Source organism: Chelmon rostratus, chromosome 10 (genome assembly GCF_017976325.1).
Source record: "Chelmon rostratus isolate fCheRos1 chromosome 10, fCheRos1.pri, whole genome shotgun sequence".
Lineage (NCBI taxonomy): Eukaryota > Metazoa > Chordata > Actinopteri > Chaetodontiformes > Chaetodontidae > Chelmon > Chelmon rostratus.
In genome coordinates this window covers 25,309,829-25,330,471 of record NC_055667.1, presented here as the reverse complement: position 1 = coordinate 25,330,471, position 20,643 = coordinate 25,309,829, and the positions used below count along the sequence as shown (strand labels likewise).

The 20,643-nt window shown below is 41.2% G+C and overlaps 2 protein-coding genes across 2 annotated transcripts; both read right to left on the bottom strand.

The window, feature by feature from the left end:
* Window positions 1-1,581: 1,581 nt before the first annotated feature.
* Window positions 1,582-8,171, bottom strand: tegt (testis enhanced gene transcript (BAX inhibitor 1)). The gene is made up of 10 exons (XM_041945305.1): window positions 8,017-8,171; window positions 6,819-6,927; window positions 6,607-6,715; window positions 4,375-4,495; window positions 4,203-4,251; window positions 3,975-4,072; window positions 3,749-3,828; window positions 3,563-3,663; window positions 3,216-3,291; window positions 1,582-2,521 (listed from the first exon to the last, which is right to left on the bottom strand). The coding sequence occupies exons 2-10, from the start codon at window positions 6,872-6,874 to the stop codon at window positions 2,498-2,500; spliced, it is 714 nt and encodes a 237-aa protein (XP_041801239.1). The 5' UTR covers window positions 6,875-6,927; window positions 8,017-8,171; the 3' UTR covers window positions 1,582-2,497.
* A 1,215-nt stretch (window positions 8,172-9,386) lies between these two features.
* On the bottom strand, window positions 9,387-19,376 carry ctdsp2 (CTD (carboxy-terminal domain, RNA polymerase II, polypeptide A) small phosphatase 2). Its single transcript, XM_041945303.1, has 7 exons — window positions 18,730-19,376; window positions 16,038-16,192; window positions 14,750-14,851; window positions 14,263-14,319; window positions 13,551-13,643; window positions 12,008-12,193; window positions 9,387-11,189 (listed from the first exon to the last, which is right to left on the bottom strand). Exons 1-7 carry the CDS (start codon window positions 18,788-18,790, stop codon window positions 11,064-11,066), a joined length of 780 nt encoding a protein of 259 aa, XP_041801237.1. The 5' UTR covers window positions 18,791-19,376; the 3' UTR covers window positions 9,387-11,063.
* Between the last annotated feature and the right edge of the window lie 1,267 nt (window positions 19,377-20,643).

Sequence of the window (20,643 nt, the reverse complement as noted above, 5' to 3'; positions counted from 1 at the left end):
ACAGCAAACGCTGCGGTCAGAAATTCAGGTGTGTTATGCTAGTAGCGGCTACTGTAGCATCGAAGCTGCTAACCTGCAGCAGAGATAAGGAGCGGGCTACAGAGGTCTACGGGCAGAAATTAAATATGTTCCTCAGTGTGTTTTCATTAACGTGTAATCACGTGAAAATAAAAATCGAAGCGTTTTTGTTCGCTGACAATGACTCTTAAAATCTACAGCGAGTGCGGGTCTCATTACGCGGAGTCCATGTTTCTACAGTAGCCCAGAATGGACAAACCAAACGCGGACTCTGGAAAGCGTTTTCCGCGGCCACCCGTCGGGAAGTTCAGTTGATGACAACTACATTTAGGAGGAAGACATTGTGCTTTTTACACCGCTAGTCTTATCTACTGTACATATTAACATTTTATGTATAAAATAAAGAACTGATAAAATCATAAATGATATTTGATCCAGTCTTGTAGATTTGAGATTATTTGTGATATTTTAAGAAAAACGGTAAATACCCGCCCACAGACACCATAACGTTAACATTAGACATGATCACCGTCTTTTGGTTAATGCTGGTTACTCACGGTTTGATGACCTCCGGCGGCTCCGCTGCTGGTCCGCTGGGCTTTGGGCTTTTTAAGAGTCGCTGGCTTATAAACTGTTATGAACCAGGTCAGAAAAACCCAGACAAACATTCCCCAAAGTAAACAGGCCTTTGTAAAGACGTGAACATCGGTGGGTGGAAACAAATTCATTAAACCAAACTAAGACTAAGCCTCAAAGCACGCACACGCATCTGAAGAGTCCAGGTCTTCAACACACCTGCCTTCATTAAAGGCCCCTGAGACACGACGTCAGGTGACGCATGCCTAGTGCAGCACAAATAGCCGCCGCTAGGTGCCGCCATAGTATTTACATTCAAATAATTAAAAAACTACAGGAAATTTTTGGTTGAAAAAGCTCTAACGAGATTTAACTACTCAACAATGTATAAAAAAATGGTAAATTGAGTCCATCTTGACCTACAACATCAACTTAATGCTCACATATAAATGCATCAGTAACAATGACCCAGTAAAGTCACTGTATTAGACTCACAGGGGCCATTCCTGCTGTATGAGTAGTTTCAGGTTGCTCGTACTGTAATTCAATAAAAAGTACTTCTATGTAAGTGATATTTTAGGGCTGCATCTAATGATTATTTCCATTGTTGATTAATCTTCCAAACAGGTTTTCAGTTAATTGTTTAGGTGACATCAAGTTGCTTCTCTTGTATGACCACAAGTCCAAAAGCTGAAGATATTCAGCTCACAATGACGTGATGAACACAAAGAAAAGCAGCAACCATCTGCGTTTGAAAATTGACTGAAACCATTAATCACATAACATACTTGAAGATTATTTTTCTGATAATCAACTGATCCATTACTCACTTCAGGTCTTAACATTTTTAACTCAGAATTATTACTTGCAATTGAACATTTTTACAGGTATTACTACTCCTGCTTGATTAAAGGTATCTGAATCTTTTATCATCCACTGTTAACAGCATTGTTTTCGACACAACCAGAGCGACAGACTTTGTTTCAATACGTTCAACACATTTATTTGAGCAAATGTATCAAATTATTAGTTTCAATTTTACATCAATAAAATAAATTCTTCACAGTATACACTTTCAAAAAATCGAAGGTTAACGGCGTATCATTTGGCAAACTAATTCCTAGACAACAGATATTTAGAGAAATTTACACTGGGAGAGGTCTGAATAATTCACGTCTTTGTCATGATCCACATTGAAAATATGGACAGATTGCCTCTTCCTCCTCCACCGGCCAAAAGTCCAAAATCCTAACCACCGAGCGGCCGTGAGTCTAAATCAGTCAGCGTTGATTATGATGAGTAAATATTACCAGGCGTCACCATTCTTACTCAAAATGTTTATCACAAAACAAAATTTGTGGGAACAAAACAAATACAGGTGAAAATTCTCAGAGGGAAGATCTGTTGTCAAAATCATGGGACTTCATATCCTGTGACACTGCACTAAAGAGAACTGAGGAAAACTATAAATAAGCAAATCAACGACTGAAATTACATAACTTAAAAGACAACAATGATCGGTCTCAGAAGCTCACATGACCCACTAAGAAGGAGCCTATCATGTTATTACTTTATGGCACTAAATAACAGTAATATGAAAATCTTCTGCTCAGCTTCTGGGAGTCTTTATAGGGCAACACTCCCCTCTACAGGCCAAGCGTGTTCACTGCAGCATTACTCTATTGTCCATTCACAGCCATGAGGGGACTAGCATTAGTTTACCATAAACTTACATTCAACCCTGGTTGTAAGTTTAAAAAATAAATCAAAACAAATTTTCGATAATATAAGACCACATAGGAGTTAATTCAATAAATGAAGACAGGAAGTGAAAAGCACCAAGTGCGTTGCAATTTGTACCTTGTCTGACAGATTGTTTTTAATTTGCAGCCACTCAGACTCTTTACTTCTTCTCCTTCCTCTTGTCCTGAAAAAGAGACAAATCATCACAAATATAAAGACAGACTTAACTCTTAACAAGCAAGAGTCATGAAATACGTATTAACACAACAGAGGAAAAATACTTCATTGCATCGACAGTAAATGTACTGAAGTATTAACAGCTAAATTATCAAAGGTGAAACAGTAGATGAGTAAACGTACTTAATGACTTTTCTCCCTAAAATACAATGGAGGTGAATGAAGCTCTTAATGAGGTTTTTGCTGCACAAAGCAGAGATGAACTTCATTTAAATATGTTCACACACATCTGTTGATCATTATTATTACCCACAGTAACTAGAACAAGTTTTCTGAAAAGATTTGTGAGCTGGGTGAGCCAACGGTTTCAACAGAGCATTTAAACTAGAGTGGCGTTTAAAAACAGTGAAATGCATTAAAGCCTGAACTCTTAACAGTACAGTTTAGTTGAACCAGTCTTATTATTATAAAGGTTGAGGCTGGAAATACCCATAAGTTGTTATTGTCAACAAATGCCATGAAAACGCCTACTGAAGGTGTAAATCTTGAAAAACAGGTCACAAAAACAGAAGAACTCTTTGGATAAAATCATTGCTAGCAGAATTAATAATATTTGGTTTTGGTCTTTTCACTGGATTTGTTGGCAACAGGAAGAATACAGAACATGATCAGACACATTCATTAGGCAATAATCTCCTTACCTTATCGTTCATGGCGAGGATGACCATCAGTTTCCTGAAGATGGTGATGAAATCAAGGAACAAGTCCACACAGTGCCTTCAAAACAACAAAGCATATGAAGTTTTAGTTTATTCAGTATCTCTAAAAATGAAGAGCATCCAGCTGCAAAGTTCATCCATTAATCGCCGGAGGTCTGAGCTTGTGTACGACCTCTGAAAAAGTTTAGCTTTTCTTATTTTCAGGAAGTGATGCGTAGTTGTACACCTCACTGTGCGATGGTGTATTTGCATGGTGTCTGTTCATCAGATGGTGTGAGCTGACAGATAACGATTCATTTGGAGTTCGCTCATAGAATGAAAGTCCTCACCAGACGTAGTCCTTGTCTCCGTTCTCTGCTTTCTCAATGATGAGCTGAGTGTCAAACAGGACAAAGCCGCACATGATGAGCAGCCCGAGGTACATGTGCGCCTGCCGGGAAAGAAGCGCGGAGATTATTACGGTGATTTACGCAGCACATTGTGAAACACAGCTGATCACATGTGTTCACTGTTACCTTAAACAGCATCACAGATCCAAAGAACATGTTCATCACAGACATCAGGAACAGGAGGGAGAGGCCAGACATCAGTGTGCCTGACAGAAAAACGAGCTCAGTTTAGGGAAACGGTGCATTTGGGTTTACTAGAGCAGGAAACCATGGGCGCAGTTCAAAGTATTGTGTTTGTGTAATAAATGGTTGAGAAGAATACAGTGTGAAAACATTAATAAACTGCCTTCACCTCCGAGGAACAGGTAGCTCCTGCGCTTGGCGTAGAGAGCGCTGAGAGTGAAGCAAATGAAAATCACTGAGGTTCCCATGAAAGCCGTCACAATGATGCTGAGGAGAAACAAAGCAGAACAAACTGTCAGCTTTTAGTAAATGCACTATTTCAACGTGATCTGATGAATGCTGTTTAACTGCTACTCAGGTAGCAGTTAGCTGCTAACATGCAGACATGCAGACTAACCTTGGATTGACAGCAATGACAAAGTCCAGTGTGGGGCCAAGGCCAACACCTGGAGTGGGGGGGAGGAAGGCAAACATGGCTTTTAGACTCTCATGTGGCCTGAATGAATAGATACACCTCTCTTCACATGCAAAGTTTTACTTGTGCTGTGCCCACAGGATCGTCGCTTTACCTGTGAGGAAGGCAAATCCTGCGAGGATGGCCAGTCTCTTCTTCTCTGTCTCAGAGTTGTGAGGCGTCATTGCGAGCCAAAACATCATCCCCAGGGAGCCGAGCACAGACAGCACACCGCCCTGAGAAGCAGGAAAGAGGTAACGTTAGGGCAGAGGAACTTGGACTGTGATTCTAACCACTAATTCGTTGTGATAAATGCTGAAACATCCCAATCCTGGGTGGGAATGAGTTCTTTCAAAGGTCATTTTCAGAGTTTTTCTCCTTTTCTTTTAAAGAAGTGCTCTCACAGCAGCAGACTGAATATCGCTGAATCGACAGGATGCCCAGCAGATGTTAAGACAGTAAAAGTCTGATACAGATTACAGACCTGTACTTTGACTTGTGAAAATACCTTGAATGTTCACTTGTTGCTTTTGATTGTTTCACACTTTGTCATGGGCTTCTCATGATGTTACTTCTAATCAAGGTTTTCCAAATATAATGATTTTTGGTTATATGCTTCCATGTTAAGACCATGAAAAGGAGAATTTCATTATCTGCTTTTATCCACAATACATTCAGAATCTTCTACAACTGTGAAATCAGCCTCAATAGGGAATGCTGGTAGTAACAATGATATCAAGCTCCAAGTGTCAGGCTGCAGGATATCGATACATGTAGTGTGTTTGACTCAGTGTCTTCTATGAGTAAGTGTACTGTTATCACAAGAAGCAAGGATGGTGGTGAATATACAACAAAGTCCCTAAGCGGCTTTGTTGTATATTGACCTGGTGGTGACAGTGCTCACTAAAATAACTAAACAAGTTAAACTTCACCAAAGACACCCGGGGTTTCCCGCAGTGTTTTACAGTTCAGGCGGTTAATCAGCTGAAAATTGAGAATGTCTCTGCTAAAATCATAAAATAAATGAATACACTGAAATAAAACATTTACCCCCAAGGAGGAAGAGAGGATAGATTTCACAGCAAAAACCATTTATTTCATTTGTATGGCTATTGTTTAACTCGTTAACTGACTAAATGAATCATGGACACACATGCAGGGTTGCAAATTTCCAGAAAATTTTCTGGAAAACTTTAAAGGGAAGTTAAGCTCTGAAACTGTGGAAATTTTGCAGTTTCTAAATAAAAATCATACCTTTTTATAGTAAACTCATTTGAGGTTTAAATACACACACACTCATGGTATTTTTTGTTTTAAGTGTGCCCATTTAATTGAACTGTAACCATGCCCTGCATTCAACAGTACACTCTGTCATGACATGTACAGATAACTTTCCAGCATCTCATTAAATAGGAATTCGTTAATATCACAGCCCTCTGCATGCACAGTGTATCCTCCCATCACATGCACAGGACCACAGGCTTTCAGGTAAGATCTTATTATATTAATGGAGTGAATATATTTAGTATCCTAAAACAAAGTACACAGTTTACAACTTGTTAAGTACTGCTAGTTCTTGCTAGCTATCCATTGCCTTGTATGATGTATCTTGACAGAGCATGTTAATTTTAAGTTTTAGTTTTAATTAATCTATTTCCACCCATTCTTTTTTGTAGAAGTTTTTTTTAGAACTTTTTTGTTCATTTTACCCTACACTTACACACAGCACACACTACTGGCTTGAATTTACCTGACCCCATTACTTTACTTAGTAGCTAGCTCACTCGCCACATAGTAGTTTTTACACTGTTTGTATTTGACAGATTAATGTCCAATAAAAGTTCAATACAATGTTGACTGATTTAACTCATTTCTATTGGAAGGGTTTACAATTACATCTGCTTATAATATGGTAAAAGGTTTGTGTCTTTCTGTATACCATATGACATGGTACATATAGCTTATATATTTCCATTTCATTCCTGTTAATTCCCATTAATTCATGTTCATTCCCACGGAAAGTTTCCACCTTGACTATTCCCAGCATGGTGCAACCCTCAGGCATCTTACAACCTTTGCTGTGCAAACAATGTATTTGAATGTAGCTGCACTTCAAAATTAAATGATCTACAAGTTTCCCAATATTGTATAATTTAACTATTGTAAAAACTAATCTGTAGTAAAAAAAATTCAACTACCAAGTAACATAATAACTAACTTGATGCACATATTAGGTTAGATTAGATAGGATGAGGGACTTTTGTCTGTGGTTTTGCTTAAGGGTGCCATTTGCATTGATGTAAGGCTCAACCTGGACAGGTAGACTGTGCTGTATCGCCAGGATTACCTGAAAGAGGCGTGTGACGACATGGACGTAGGAGCCAGCTGCAGCCACAAACATACAAACTGCCAGGCTGGAGTACACATTCTTCAAGTGCACCTGGGTGGAATGAGATCTGCGAAAAAGATTACAATGAGCAGGGCTGGACAATGGAAACAACTGAGTAATAGTGAATAAAATGCGTGACTGATATAGCCGTCTACTGCATGCTTACGTACATTTGGGAGAACTTGAAGATAGCGTCAATGTTGATATTGCGGTCAAACACGTTCATGATGGAACCAGGGATAGAGATCTGAAGAGACTCTTGAATGGACAATGTCGCCTCTGAACAGAAACACATGTGATTACACTTCAACCCCACCTTAATGCTCAGAATCAAAACTATTTCACAACAGTAACTACTTTAAACTGTCATAATCTGCACTCACAGGTAGCACAGGTACAACCATTTGCTAATGTTCAGTGGTGGAAAGCCACTGAGCATATTTACTCAACTACTTTACTTGAATACTCAAACTCAATTTTGAGGTAGTTGAGTATATATGTTGTACGCAACTTTATATTTCTACTGTACATTCCAGGGGGAACTACTGCACTTTTTACACACTTTTCAGATACAAAACACATGTTCAGTTAATTAAATACGATATACTGCTATAGACTGAACTACCCAACAGTATAGCATCAATATCAATAATCTCATAAGTGAACAATAGCAGGGACCATTCAACATAATACAAAGTGTAACTTTACATTTTATTTTGTTTATACTATTTGAGTAGCCTCCTTTGACTTGGATTTAGTAAAATTCTGCATGAAGGACTTTTAACTCACTTGGAGTATTTCGGTAATGTGACAGCGCTATTTTTACTTAACGGCCTTAATAACGTAAACAAGGCTACTTCTTTCAACAACTCATGATTATATACACACGGTCCGTAGCTCAAGTGCGTAGTCCAGTTAGATAAGGGTTTGCATCATTAAATTACCCAACAGGTTAATGCTAAATGTCAACCGTTCAGTGCCCCAACTAGCACAAAATCATGCTTAGCAAGCTAACAAGCGCTCAGATAGCATGCTATCAATTCGTGTTAACGTTGTGGTTAGCTACCTGTCAACCAAATGAAAACTACCTAGTTTACTTCTTGATTAAATATGTTGTTTGGAAGAGGGCAGGGCAGTCGGGCAACAGCCAAAAAACTGTTTGACGCATGTGACTATCATATTAATAGCTAACGTTGCTAACCAGTAACGTTTAGCGCTCGAAAACGAGCAGCCTCGCTAGCTAACGTTTGCTCGGCTGTCAGCACAATTCGACGTCTCGTTCACTCTTGAGCAGGGATCGCTGCCAGTGTTACAGCTGCCGTTAATAAGTAAAACCGAGGACATAATATGCTAACATAAAGTACTTACCTCTAAGCTCTCCTAGCTTTCTCTTCGCTCTCTGCTTGACTGCCTTTCTTCTTCCTGCTTTACTATTAACAACAGTACGTGTCAGTCAGCTCCATGATGTCACCATGGAAACGCCCAGAAATTTGTAGTACCGAATTCCGCAGGTAAAATCTAATATGCAGTGATTATCCACGTTGCATATAAACAAGTCGCCTATTGTATAATTACTGTACGCAAACCATTTTTTTATTCTTTACAGAGAGCAATTGCCATGGAACCTTTGTATTAAAAGGCACTTCCTGGTGTCACCGAGTAATGTCCCCGGTACATCTAAAATGGCCGACTCGTTAATCTCGCTGCACCATTATGAACGTTACGAGCTAAATGATTGTTTTTTTGTCGCCCAGTAGACTCAATGTTTGTAGTTTGCCAACGACCTCACGTTAACTAACGAAGCAAAGACCCGACTGTCTATATCATAACATGTTTCTGATCAAACTGAAATAAAAAACAAGGCTGATGCAAATTCATACGTCGGACTGTGAACCTTTATCAATCATGATGACGCATTTTTCCTTGCAGTGTGTTTTGAACGGTCGACCATGTTTTCATTGAAAAAAATACATTTTACATCAACTTTTCTGTCTTTCTGTTTAGACCCATAACGCTGGTTATGAAAAATAAATGTATGTTAAACTAGTATCTGTTGATACAGTCGATGGTGGACGTATTCTTGATACAATACCACAATAAAAATATACTAGAAAATTGAGCCCAAATGTATGAATAAAGAAATGTATCAAAGTAAATCTAATTACTTTTAATTCTAACAATTAAATTAAATATTAAATTAATAATTAAATTAATATTAAATTACATTGCTGATACTTTGACAATGTTTCATATCATCTGCTTTCTATTAACAATCTAAATCTTTGAAAATGTAACTAGTAACTACAGCTGACTGATAAATGTAATGGAGTAAAGAGTATAATAGTTTCCTTTGAAATGTAATGGAGTAGAAGAATAAAGTAACATGAAGTACTTAAGTATCTTGTTTTGTTTGGATTTATATTGAACTGTTCTTAACGACAGTACTTTGGTAACTTCCACCACTGTACTGTGTGTAAAATGTCGAAGTGTAAAATATATTTTGAGTGGCTACATTTTGTATGTGGTCACGTATAAAGTAGCACTGACATGCTAGAAAAACAGAGAAGTGAGTAGAACTTGGTCCTGCAGTGTGTCTTAAAAGCCAAAAAGATTTAAAGGTTTAAAAGGAAACCCAATAGTTGCGTAAGAGGACATACAGCAAAAATAATTTTATACTTTCAGACTAATGATGAGGCGTGTGCTTCGGTGTTGCAGTAGAGAAAAACACACAGACACAGTACAATATAACCAATTTTTATTATAAAATAAAAACTGGTAGCACCTTGTCTTTTAGAGTTTTGGTCAGATCAGGTAATTAGTTTGATTTATTCTGATACAGACAAATTGTGACAGTCTAAACAAATACTTTTGGTCATCACAACTGGTACAAATTCATTGTCATATTTTACTAGTTAACATGCAGGCAATAATTGCATCAGACATTAAACATCATAGAAAAACCATATTAGCCAGGAAACAAACCCCTACAAAAATCTGTTGGACTGAATTTAAAGTGGAAAAAGAAGTTTTCTTTGATTGAATCTTGGATTTACATGTATTTCTTTGATTCAACTGCTTCAGTTCAGTCAAGTGAAGAACTTTGACAGCTAACTGTATTAGGCACAGATAAAACAGTTTAACACAAGGCCAGCCTCAAAGTAGGCAAATGGATTACAATATAAAATGTTAAGCATTAAGAAGTACTGGACAATACAGGTTTTTGGCCAATAAATATAGAAAAAACGCTCACACGTGCTAAAAAAATCAAATTTGATATTTTCAAGTGTTGCACTGCAAGTACCAGAGCCACATGGCATTACACTTGCTCTTGACAGTGTTTTCTCACGCTCAGCATGACACATCAGACTGTGTAGGTCTACAAATCTCCTTTCAGGCAGAACACCATTCTCTGTCCGGATTTCAAAGGCACAGTTTCTACTTTCAGCACTGTCAATATAAAACAAGTGCAAGTTGTTTGTCATATAGTAATATCAGAATACATAGTAACAAATGAACCATCAAACCTCGCCTGAAAACTGTGGCATTTATGGTCGTCCTATGTGCCAACATACTCCAGTGTGTCTGCTTTCTACGGACCGTCAAAGACAAGATTTCACCCTGTTCACTTAACGTATAACCAATATATGAAATATCAGTCTGACCACTTATGGTGTATATTTGCATGTTTTGTAGAAATTATGTTTATAGTACAAATAAGTAAAATACACTTTTGTTTTGCAGCTCATTTGCAGGTAAATAAGGCTACAGTAATGTTTACATCTGCTGAATGCAATTATTGACTGGCTACTTAGGAGGTACTGTCCATGTCATTATAGAACTGGGTTGCATAGAAGAACCATGTTCACTGTTCAAAAATAGATTTCCTTATAAAACAACCTATAAAAAGAAATCGTTAAATGTATAAAATCTGGTGGAAATTTCAAAAAAGAGCTGATGTTTTTGTTGTTATTGTTGTTGTTCCTTAAAAGGCACAATAATAATAAAAAAAACAAAGTCCAAGAGTCAAGTCAGGGCAGGAAGGCTTCTGCTTTGGCAAAAGAACCACTTTAATATTCATACTAACTGGAGTGATTGTGATGGGACTGCTTTGGTTGTCGTTTCCCGCTTTTTCTCATAGTGCTTTCAAATAGTGGTTGTCAATAATGGCAGCACTGAGGTTCAGAGGAAAGGCCTCAGATTGCAATCTATAGTTTCATTTGAGCCGAACACATTGTGTTCTCCAGGCTTGGAATTTCCTTTAACCCCGTCTCTATACGACTTTCTAAACAGAGGATTTTAAGCAGCTGCTAGGAGAACAGCATCTGAAAACTCTAGCATCTATTCTGGATTTATGGTTCTGTTGTAGTTGAAGAGGTCTGCAGCTCTAACGGGAGCTGAGCAGGTCCGCTGAGAGCTTAATGTCCACGAAGCTGGTCAAGCCGGGTGTAAACATTTTCGGCTTGGCTGAGTTCTTCAAACACAGGCAGAAGGTTGAGCAGCTCGGCGTCGTCCACGTCGTCAAACCACGACACCACGGGAACCTGACCGAAACACACCGTCACTCACAATCTGCTGGCTTCCAAGCACCTCACGTTACAACACATGAATATGTCAGAATACAAACGGCACCTGGCAGGCGTGCAGATACACCTCTGAACCAAAGCAGAGTTTAAATTTAAACAGATGTGCAGCTTTTTAATCAGTCCTGAATGTGCATGTGCTCATCTCTATGGCATGATAAGAACAATTTATCACCTGAAAGAAAATTAATCTGCAAATATTCTGCTAATCAATAAATCATTTTAGTCATTTTCCAAGCAAAAATGTCTCAAAAGTGAGGATTTACTGCTTGTCTTTGTCATATCTGAGAATAACTGAACGTCTTTGGGAAAATCGAATCGGGATTTTTCACTATTTTGTGCGACATTACAAAAAAAGCAATGAATGGAGAAAATAATCTGCAGGTTAATCAAAGATGAAAATAAACATTAGTTGCAGCCCAGCTCAGGATGAAATTATGAAAACACATTTAATATCTCTCAGAACAGGACTCAAGCTGCTAATTTTAGCGATTCGCAAACTACCTGAACTCGATTTATCATTTTGTTTGATCTGATCTCACATCGCCAGACCCCCTTCTCATCGAGCTTGAGGTCTGGAGAAAGTTTCATCCTGGTTATTTGGAAAATAAGATTTAGGTTTAGTACAAACGAGTTATTTGTCCTCCAGCGTCCGGCTGAGACGGCGGTGTAAGAACAGGTGCCAGATCTTTTGAATGATGGTATCAATATTAGTCATCATGGTTTCGTGGCCACAAGAGGAGGCACATCATGGCCAACAGAAGCGGATCAACACTCACAGCATTATTAGGGTGGAAGATGTAGGAGGCCGGAGAGTTATCCAGGATGAGGGTTTTGTGGAGGTCTCTGCCCAGGCGGCTCAAATCTTTGACGTAGCAGCCCTGGTGGAATACGCAGGACTCTCGGAATAACCGGGTCCGGAATACACCACACTGATCCAGCAGGTCCGTCACTGGGTCTGCATACTGATGGAGGCCGGGGGGGGGGGTGAAGGGAGCAGGAGAGGGAAAGCAGGGATGTGTAAGGTCGGACTAACGAAGCACTTTCTGCAAATGTTGGATTATTCACTCTAACAGCAAAAAGAAACAGCGTCACACATCCAAAGTCTGCTCGTCTGAGCGCTTTGCAGCAGCTGTTTGTGAATCGATTCGTTTGTAAAGTCTTTAATAAGTTCTGAGTATCTACTGGCGAGTCAAGCTGGTGGGTTCATAAACTGGGTTGCACCAATAAAACTTGAGGAAGTGACTGCAGCATCTCTAACTGTAATATAAATGTCAGAAATAACAGTTTAATTCATACATGCAGAGGAAGTGTGTGTTTAACAGGTAGTGGTATTCACGCAGTGTAGAACGAGGGGGAAATATACGACTGTGGCACTATTACACCTATACTACACCACTATACACTACCAGTAATTCAGTCATTATTAGCACCACAATTAGCAATCTGAGGACATTCTGTTGTGTTTTTGTGAAAATAATTAATTAAACTATCAAAAAGCATTTTAATCAAGTCTGAGGTCGAATGTGTCGACCAAACAATATCATCTCCTTATCTTCAGTCTGATCGGGTCGTCTGTTAGCAGCCTATCGTTGGCTTTGCCGGCTGGTTCAGTCAGATATGCGGCAGTCACACTTTTAATCAGGCGGAACTCTGCGTTTGCTGATCACTTATTTTCTAATTAAGTCTGAACATATGCAGGGCTGGTGCGACCGGCTCCAGATGAGGACAGAACAAACTACGTCTTTAAAGGCGAGGAGGGTGTCTATTAGGGGACTAACAGCATGATAAGCAGCAGCGCTGCAATGACTAATTGATTAGTTGTCAACTGTGAACTTAATCAGCAACTATTTTGATGATCAATTAATCAGTTTGAGTATTTTTTTAAGGAAATAAAGCCAAAGTTCTCTGACTCCAGGCTTCTTAAATGTGAATATTTTCTGGTTTCTGGTTGTCCTTTATGGCAGCAAACTGAAAATCTTTGGGTTGTGGACAAAACAAGACATTTGAGGACGTTGTCATGGACTCTGGAAACACTAGTTGGAATTTTTCAACATCTTCTTACATTTTATAGCCCAAACGACTAATCAACCAATCAAGAAAACAACTGACTGATTAATCAACAATGAAAATAGTTGCTGGCTGCAGCCCTAATAAGCAGCTGCTATCACAGTTAAAGGAGAACTAAAAGGCGAGAGAGAGAAAGCAGAACAACATCTGATAGATCAGACATTCCATCAAACATCAAACAAAAGATATTTGCTGCTGAATAAAATATGAACATCTATTTCAGGATCTATCTCAGCATCTGATGTAAAGTACCTTTGCAAGACTGGCTGTAAACAGCACACATTCAAACAACTCTCCCATTCTCTGCAGGAACTCATCCACATACGGCCTCTTCAGCACATACACCTGCAAAACAGACAGAGCGTCAGGAGGCAGTCCGACCTGCAGGGCCGTCTTTTAAAAGTCTTTACATTTGTACCGTCAGCTCATTATTTCCATCCGTTTGCTGCTAACGGCCAGTTCCTGAAACAAGTAATCAAGAATAGGCCGTGCCAGTGTTAACCAGCCTATCCTGGATTACTTGAACCAGGCAGAGGCCCACAGAGGACTGCGTGCCAGCACATGGGGTCCCAGGAATCACATTTCTGAGTTAATTACATTTCCACATGTCCTATAGTGAGAAGCTCTAAGTTAAACAAATGGTCCAGTGCGCTGTGCTAGGGGAGCATGTTTTCAGCCTCTTCATAGAGGCAGTAATATGTACTGTATCACTTATTAATGAATTTTTAGACGAACTGAGCAGAAATGACTCATTTTCACGCTGATGCATCCGCTTCCACTTCGACTCTCTATTCAACATCTGGTCAGTAGAGGGCTCCATGCGCCCATCGTAGCAAAACCTGGCTGATTGGTTACAAGACCCATCCCTTTTCAGCTCAGCAACCGCTGCAAAACACACCAACATACATACACAAACACAACCCCCTCCCCTCTACAGCAAACACACTCACACGCAGTAGTTTACCTGGTGTGTGGTCCCCTCTATCTCCACAGGCACGATGAAGTCTGCATTACTAATAGGCTGGAGGGAGAACACAGAAGGGAGATGGTTGGCATGCTCGTTCACATGAGCCACGCTGTGTACATTCACATGGCATTACATAACAAGTGAACACTGAACACTTAGAAGCAGAATCCACACCGCTGCCATAAATCACAGCGCGTGGCCTCCACAAACAGAATATAATCCACTTGATGTACCTCAAACACACGCTATGGTTTAATGAAGAAACTCTAATACGGATTAATAAATGAAACAATCACAGGAGGATCGACGCACCACTGCTACAAGCTGCTGTTATGCATATATGACCTCATTTACTTGATGCTATTTCTAGCCAATCAGAAGAAGCTTTCACTCAAACTGACACAAAGTGGTCAAACAACAATACCAAACACACTAAAACGAGGCAAATGCTAGCACTGACATCGAGGAAAATATGTTTTGGTACCTTGAAAGAGCTGTGCACCAGGGTTTCATCCAGGTCTATGACCACACATATCTTCCCTTGGTCCTGGGCAGTCACCTCAGGCAGGAGGCTGGGTTCATGTTGCTGAGGAGACACACAAAGACTTGTTTGAATGGTACTGCCCCCCCCAACACACACACACACCAATATCATTTGTCTTGTCTGTGCTATGTTTATAGCTAAGGTGCATGATTAGTCCTGATAGTGATTCCATGGCCATGCAAATTTCACCTCTAGGAAATTAGATGAGTTTCAGACGGGCATGTATGTGTGGATCAGCTCCATTATTTACTGTAACGGCTTCTATCTTTAGGATTAGCACATTTATTCTTTCATTATACTTCCCAAAAGCATCTCCACAGGGATTCACCAGCAGGGAAAACACATTACCTTGATAGGATCTAATTTTTAGATATCCAGTTTTCCCCCTTTATTAATTCTGTGTCGTTCTAGGCTCCTTCTGAGCGCAGTCAAACTGGTATTAATTATTAATATATTACATAACGTAAATAGCTTATCCATTGAGGAAGGCGAATTAAGACTGAGAAACGCCACATCCACGAGCAACAATGATATTCTTTCATCAACTAAATGATAAAGCCAACGCGCCGTAACCCCATCGACGCAAACGTTTAATTCAGTTTCATTTCAGTGGAAACCTGCCAGACAATAACCAGGCCCTACATGTGCCGCTTCCTGTTTGCTCCTGATGCTGGAGGACACTCCTCAATGTGAGCAAACATGGCATCTCATTAAAATGCCCCTTACGTGGTACTGAAGCTCTAATCAGGCCGACAGCGTTCAGCTGCGTGCAGCGGCCGCTCAAGGCTTTATTTTTTTTTCTCCACCTCAGCAATTACGAGGCACACAATACACGGTTCTCTGCTCGCTCGCGCCGTCTGCCTAAAGGGTTGATAGCTGCTCTGTCGCGCTTATCTTCCTTGAAGGATCAAGTGTGAACATCAAAGTGATTCCATATCCGCAGACAGTTGCGGTTAGCTTTCAAGATGTTCGGAGCAGGTGCAGCAGTGGTTTTAGTGCGCAGTTGTAAAAAAAAGAAAATGCTCGAAGACAATAATAAGCACACTTTTACAAGAGCGCGCTCAGTTTATTCCTACAGACGGCTGAACTATTCAAACACGGCGGCAGAGCGCGTGGGTGCAACAAGGAAGCAAAATCTTAAACAAACAAAATTAAAGACGGGACTGAGCCGAGGTCTTCAAATTGTTCTCGGTGGTGTGAAATGTTGCTGGAATAAGAATAGTGTTACCTTGACAACCGTCCCATTTTCCTGTGACTCCAGCAAGGCCTGCTGGGAAGGTGGCGGCGGTGGTTTGGGGCCATCCTGGGCTTGGAGGCAACAGAAGAGTGCTTTGAAGATGTTACAACTCTGAGGCTGTTTCAGGGCAGAGCGGCTCACCTGGCCTGTTCAGCACAGAGAAAGAGAGACTTTCATGAGAAAACCAAGTCAAACTGCATGTCGTCAACGTGGAAACACGAACTTGAATCACACGCCTGACACATGTGCCGCGATCTTTCCACTTCCTAAACAAATCTCGACACAAACAGCAAAGACTTAAAATAGATTGAACCTACTGAAATCAATCCCATATATTCACCCGTGAAGGAAAACACAGCGTAAGTAGGTTTGAGCTGCTTGGAACATATAGAATGAGCTTGCCGTTTGCTAAAGGCACCATCCATCTGTCTACAGGGATGGCACAGCCCGCACATGAAATCTGTTTTTAATGCGCCTGCCTCTGCCGCTGCTGCTGCTGTTGCTGCTGCTGGAAATGGCTGGTACATGTTATATAATCACAGAGGGCGGGAAAACCCACACTTTTCAGCAGTACCTTCAACAGAAAGCACAGACAGAAAACATTCCAACCATTTTAAACTCCAGGACATCTCAGGGCCGCCTGGAGCCAGAGCAGACGGACGGACGGACAGGCCGCGAACCGGACGGGCGGTCACACCTCAGCGCCCTGTGCAGGTCTTTGATCAGCCACTGTGACGGCGAGCGTCCCAGCCCCATGCGAGACTTGTGCCGAAAGAGAGAAAGAATGGGAGAAAAACATTCCTGCGAGTCTCCTCCGGTGTGTTTCGTGTGCGGACTTGCAAACAGTCGCAGAATTTGTACCGTCAATCCGGTGCCATCGCAGGACGTAAACACACGCAGTCCTCAGCAGAAAGAGGAACTGTTGATAAACAGCCAAAAGTGTGCCAGCCAAGTGTACGCTCAGACACTTATTTCCCTTCACTCTGCAGTGTCCAGGCTGACCCTCAGTGCTCTGAAGACATAATGCAGACACACCAATGGCCACGTTACACAACACCATGTTTAAGAGACAAAGGACACTGGGGCTTTATTTGGTCATTTCCTCAGATGTCCTTCATTAGTCCAGGACACTTTTTTCTGGAAATATTAAGATCCAATAATCAATACGATCCACATGCATCCCATTAATGTGAATCCAGTTGAAGTCAGCCTATTGATCTCCCACAGGAAAACAGTATCGGCCATGTATGACATAACACATACATTATATCCTGCTGCATGTAAAGGGATAGAAAGAGCAGACTAATCCTACAGACAAATCCAGCGTGTGATTCATCACTTTAACACACTCTATCTAATCTAATAAAACATGAAAGGCAAATAATAATAATAATAATAATAATTTTAAAAAAGCAGTGTGGAGAGGGAATTAATTCCCAAACCTAAAACATGACTTGAGGCCAAATGCAGTGGCTGCAATCATACAATATGCACGATATTAACAAGCAAGCAGTGATCCAGAATCAATGAGCAAAGCCTCTTTCAAGCCCGAGGAAAGCGTGCAAACAACGAAATCTTTGAAACGGCGCTACAATGGGCGTGTGCAGAGGGGTGTGTTTGTGCATTCCGCTGTCAACGCCGCGGCACCTGGTATTTCTATACAGCCCCCCTGTTAATCCACAGCCACTCTACACCCCCTCACACCTACCACCCTACAACATGCATCAGGATTTAAATACAGACCCTGTGCCGTTTGTCTGTCTAATCAAATAAAAGCAAGCGTGGGGAACCGTGCAGCAGCAAGCTGATGCCACTGCCGCGCACCGATCTGAGACCAGCCCCCTCCACAATAAGAGCAAAACATCACAGCTCATAAACGAACCCAACAGCTTGGTTTCCACTGTACTACAGTGCTGCCCGTGGTGACGGACGAGCTCCCCGTGCTCTACCTGGTAGTAGTAGGATATGGGATGGTGCCAAACAAGCTGCAAACCTGATCGACACAAATACACGGCAGCTCGCTTTGGAGAGCTGGTCATGATCACCAGCAGCACACCAATGAGGAGAAGTCGGATAATCACAACAGCACATGTTAAGAAGCGACAGAGATTTGCATAATAAGAGCACACACTGCAAAAAAAGGAAAGAAAAAGGAGACAAAAACAGGATCAACAATAGCAAAGCTCTGGATGGCAAACCCAGTGCGTAATGGAGGCTGTGAACTTATGCTTGACCTTATATTCAATAAATAAGAGCAACTGAGCTGATACAATCATCTTGCTTCTGTTATAAAACGACAGCAGTCTTATATTTTTATTCTAACAGTTGTATTATGATCTGCAGGCAGGTGAACACTGGACAAAAACAACTGAGGTTACAGCTTCTGGGCACAAAATCTTCAGCAAATAAGCACATGAGGATTTTATGAGGCGATGTCGCTGAATTTATCGTGATCAGACCTAAATATTACAGATTTGCTTCGCAGATGTAAAAAAGAGAGAGGGGGGGGGGGGGGGGCAATGCGCCTCAAACCGCGCTCAACCAGCGTCCGCAGCGCTCAACTGTCAAAGAGGCGCACTACAGGCTCCCCTCACACACCGATCATTATTCAGAGAATAATCAACACCACAGGTATACAAACACTCCACACACACGCGCACACACAGCACGCGCCCCGGCTCACCTGTTTTCGGTGACACTTGGACGTCTTCTTTCTGCACTTGGGTGATAACAGAACTTTCCATCTGACAATCACGGAGCCCTCAAAATCCTCAAATCCTGTCCGCGAGCACTGATGGGCATCCCTCATTGGGTTTTATTGGCAAGTGGGCTCAATTATTCACCGAGGTAACCTGTCGTCCGCCTCAGTTACGATCCTCGATGAGAGCAGGGTTTAGCTTGTTCCTGGCTTTCTTTATTCCCCCCGCCGCTCCTCTTGTTCTTCGTTCGGAGGTCCGCCTGGGGAGGGGGCAAGGCACTTGGATATGTTTTTCTGGAGGCTATTTGAGACCCTGTCAGCTCCGTCGTCTCGGGTTTAGCGCTACTATTACTGGTAATGTCGGCGAGCAGCCCCCCGCTCCCGTCGCTGCGAAGTCTTCACTCTCGCACCAACAACATGGAGAATCCAGGCGAGGGAAGGAAAACAACCGAGGAAATGGGGCAAGGGAGGGCGGTTTCAAGCCCCCCCTTACTACAGATAAACAACATCGCCGGAAAGGCCTGAGAGAGCGACGAAAAACACCGAGAGTCGGTCGCCAGCGCCGGTTTCGATGCTACAAAACGGATTCCCGTGCGCGGTTAGGTGCAAAATACGAGTTTTGTTGCTATCCAAGGCTTTGTTTTTCTACGTTTGGGACTCCGTGGGCGCCTTGAAACCGTGTCCGCGCCCCGATTGGACGCCCAGGAGGAGAGGGGGGCGTGGCCAGCGAGGCATTCCTCCCCAGTCCCGCACGCTCCGCACCGAACACATTCCAGCGCTGCTCGTACGCAGGAGATCACACTGTTTGTAAATTATTAAAACGCAAATTTTATTAATTTCAGCTGCTTGAATAACATATAAACGACGACAGACAGCGCGTTACGTGTTCTTCCTCTGCAACTGGATGCGAGGACGTCATTTTGTAGTTTAATACGTTTGTTTTCTTTTCTTAATGTTTAATTTTCTACTGATAGAGGCTATTTATTTATTTATTGTTTGTACTCTGTATTTTCTGTGTGTCTGACTGTTATTTAGTTCAAATAAACGTATCAAAGGAGTTGGCGATAGTGATATTCTTAATTATAAGGTAAACATAAGGCAATTATCTGGAAAAAAAAAAAAGAAAGTACTGTTCTATATGGGTGCCTGCTATGTTTGATGCCTACATGAATGTCTAGAAGTTGCCAGTCTCGCGTTATCCTGCGACAGTGAGATTACGTTTATTTTACCCGCAAAAAATTGCGTTTTTTAAAAAAAAAATCGCGGTTCGTAAAATCATGATATCATGGCAAGTTAATTATCAAGGAGAGCAAAAACAGTGTTGACTTGTAATCAGTTCCACCTGCTGCATTAATATTATCAAAAAATACGTGCAGTCAAAAATGATCAACATATTGAGCATGTGTAAAGTGCATTACTGAGGTACCATGTTTCTAATAGTCATAATGAAACTGTATATATAGTCATTAAGTATCTATAATGTATTGCATGTATTGGCCTGGCAGAGGTTTTCTTCACCTGATGGACCTCCACAGTCTCCCTATCAGAACAGTTCTCCATGCAGGACTACGTGGTCACTGTCCCTCCAGTACTTTATGTATGAGGGTAACAGAGGGCAGTGTGAAACCAATGACCCAGGCTCCTTTCATTTTCTCTCTGCTTTTGCTTCCCTTTACTGACACAACAGTAAAATGAAACTAACTTGTTTTGCCTGAAAACTGCTGGGGGACTTTGCTCTGGGAACCACTGTGTTGAGGCAGTCACTCAACATTTGTCTCAAACGCATTTATTTTACCACGAGAACGCCGGGTGTAAACATTACATGACGGTTGCATCATATGAAAGTATCGCAACACTTTACCAACTGTGTTTGGACTTAAATTAGTAGTTATTTAGGTC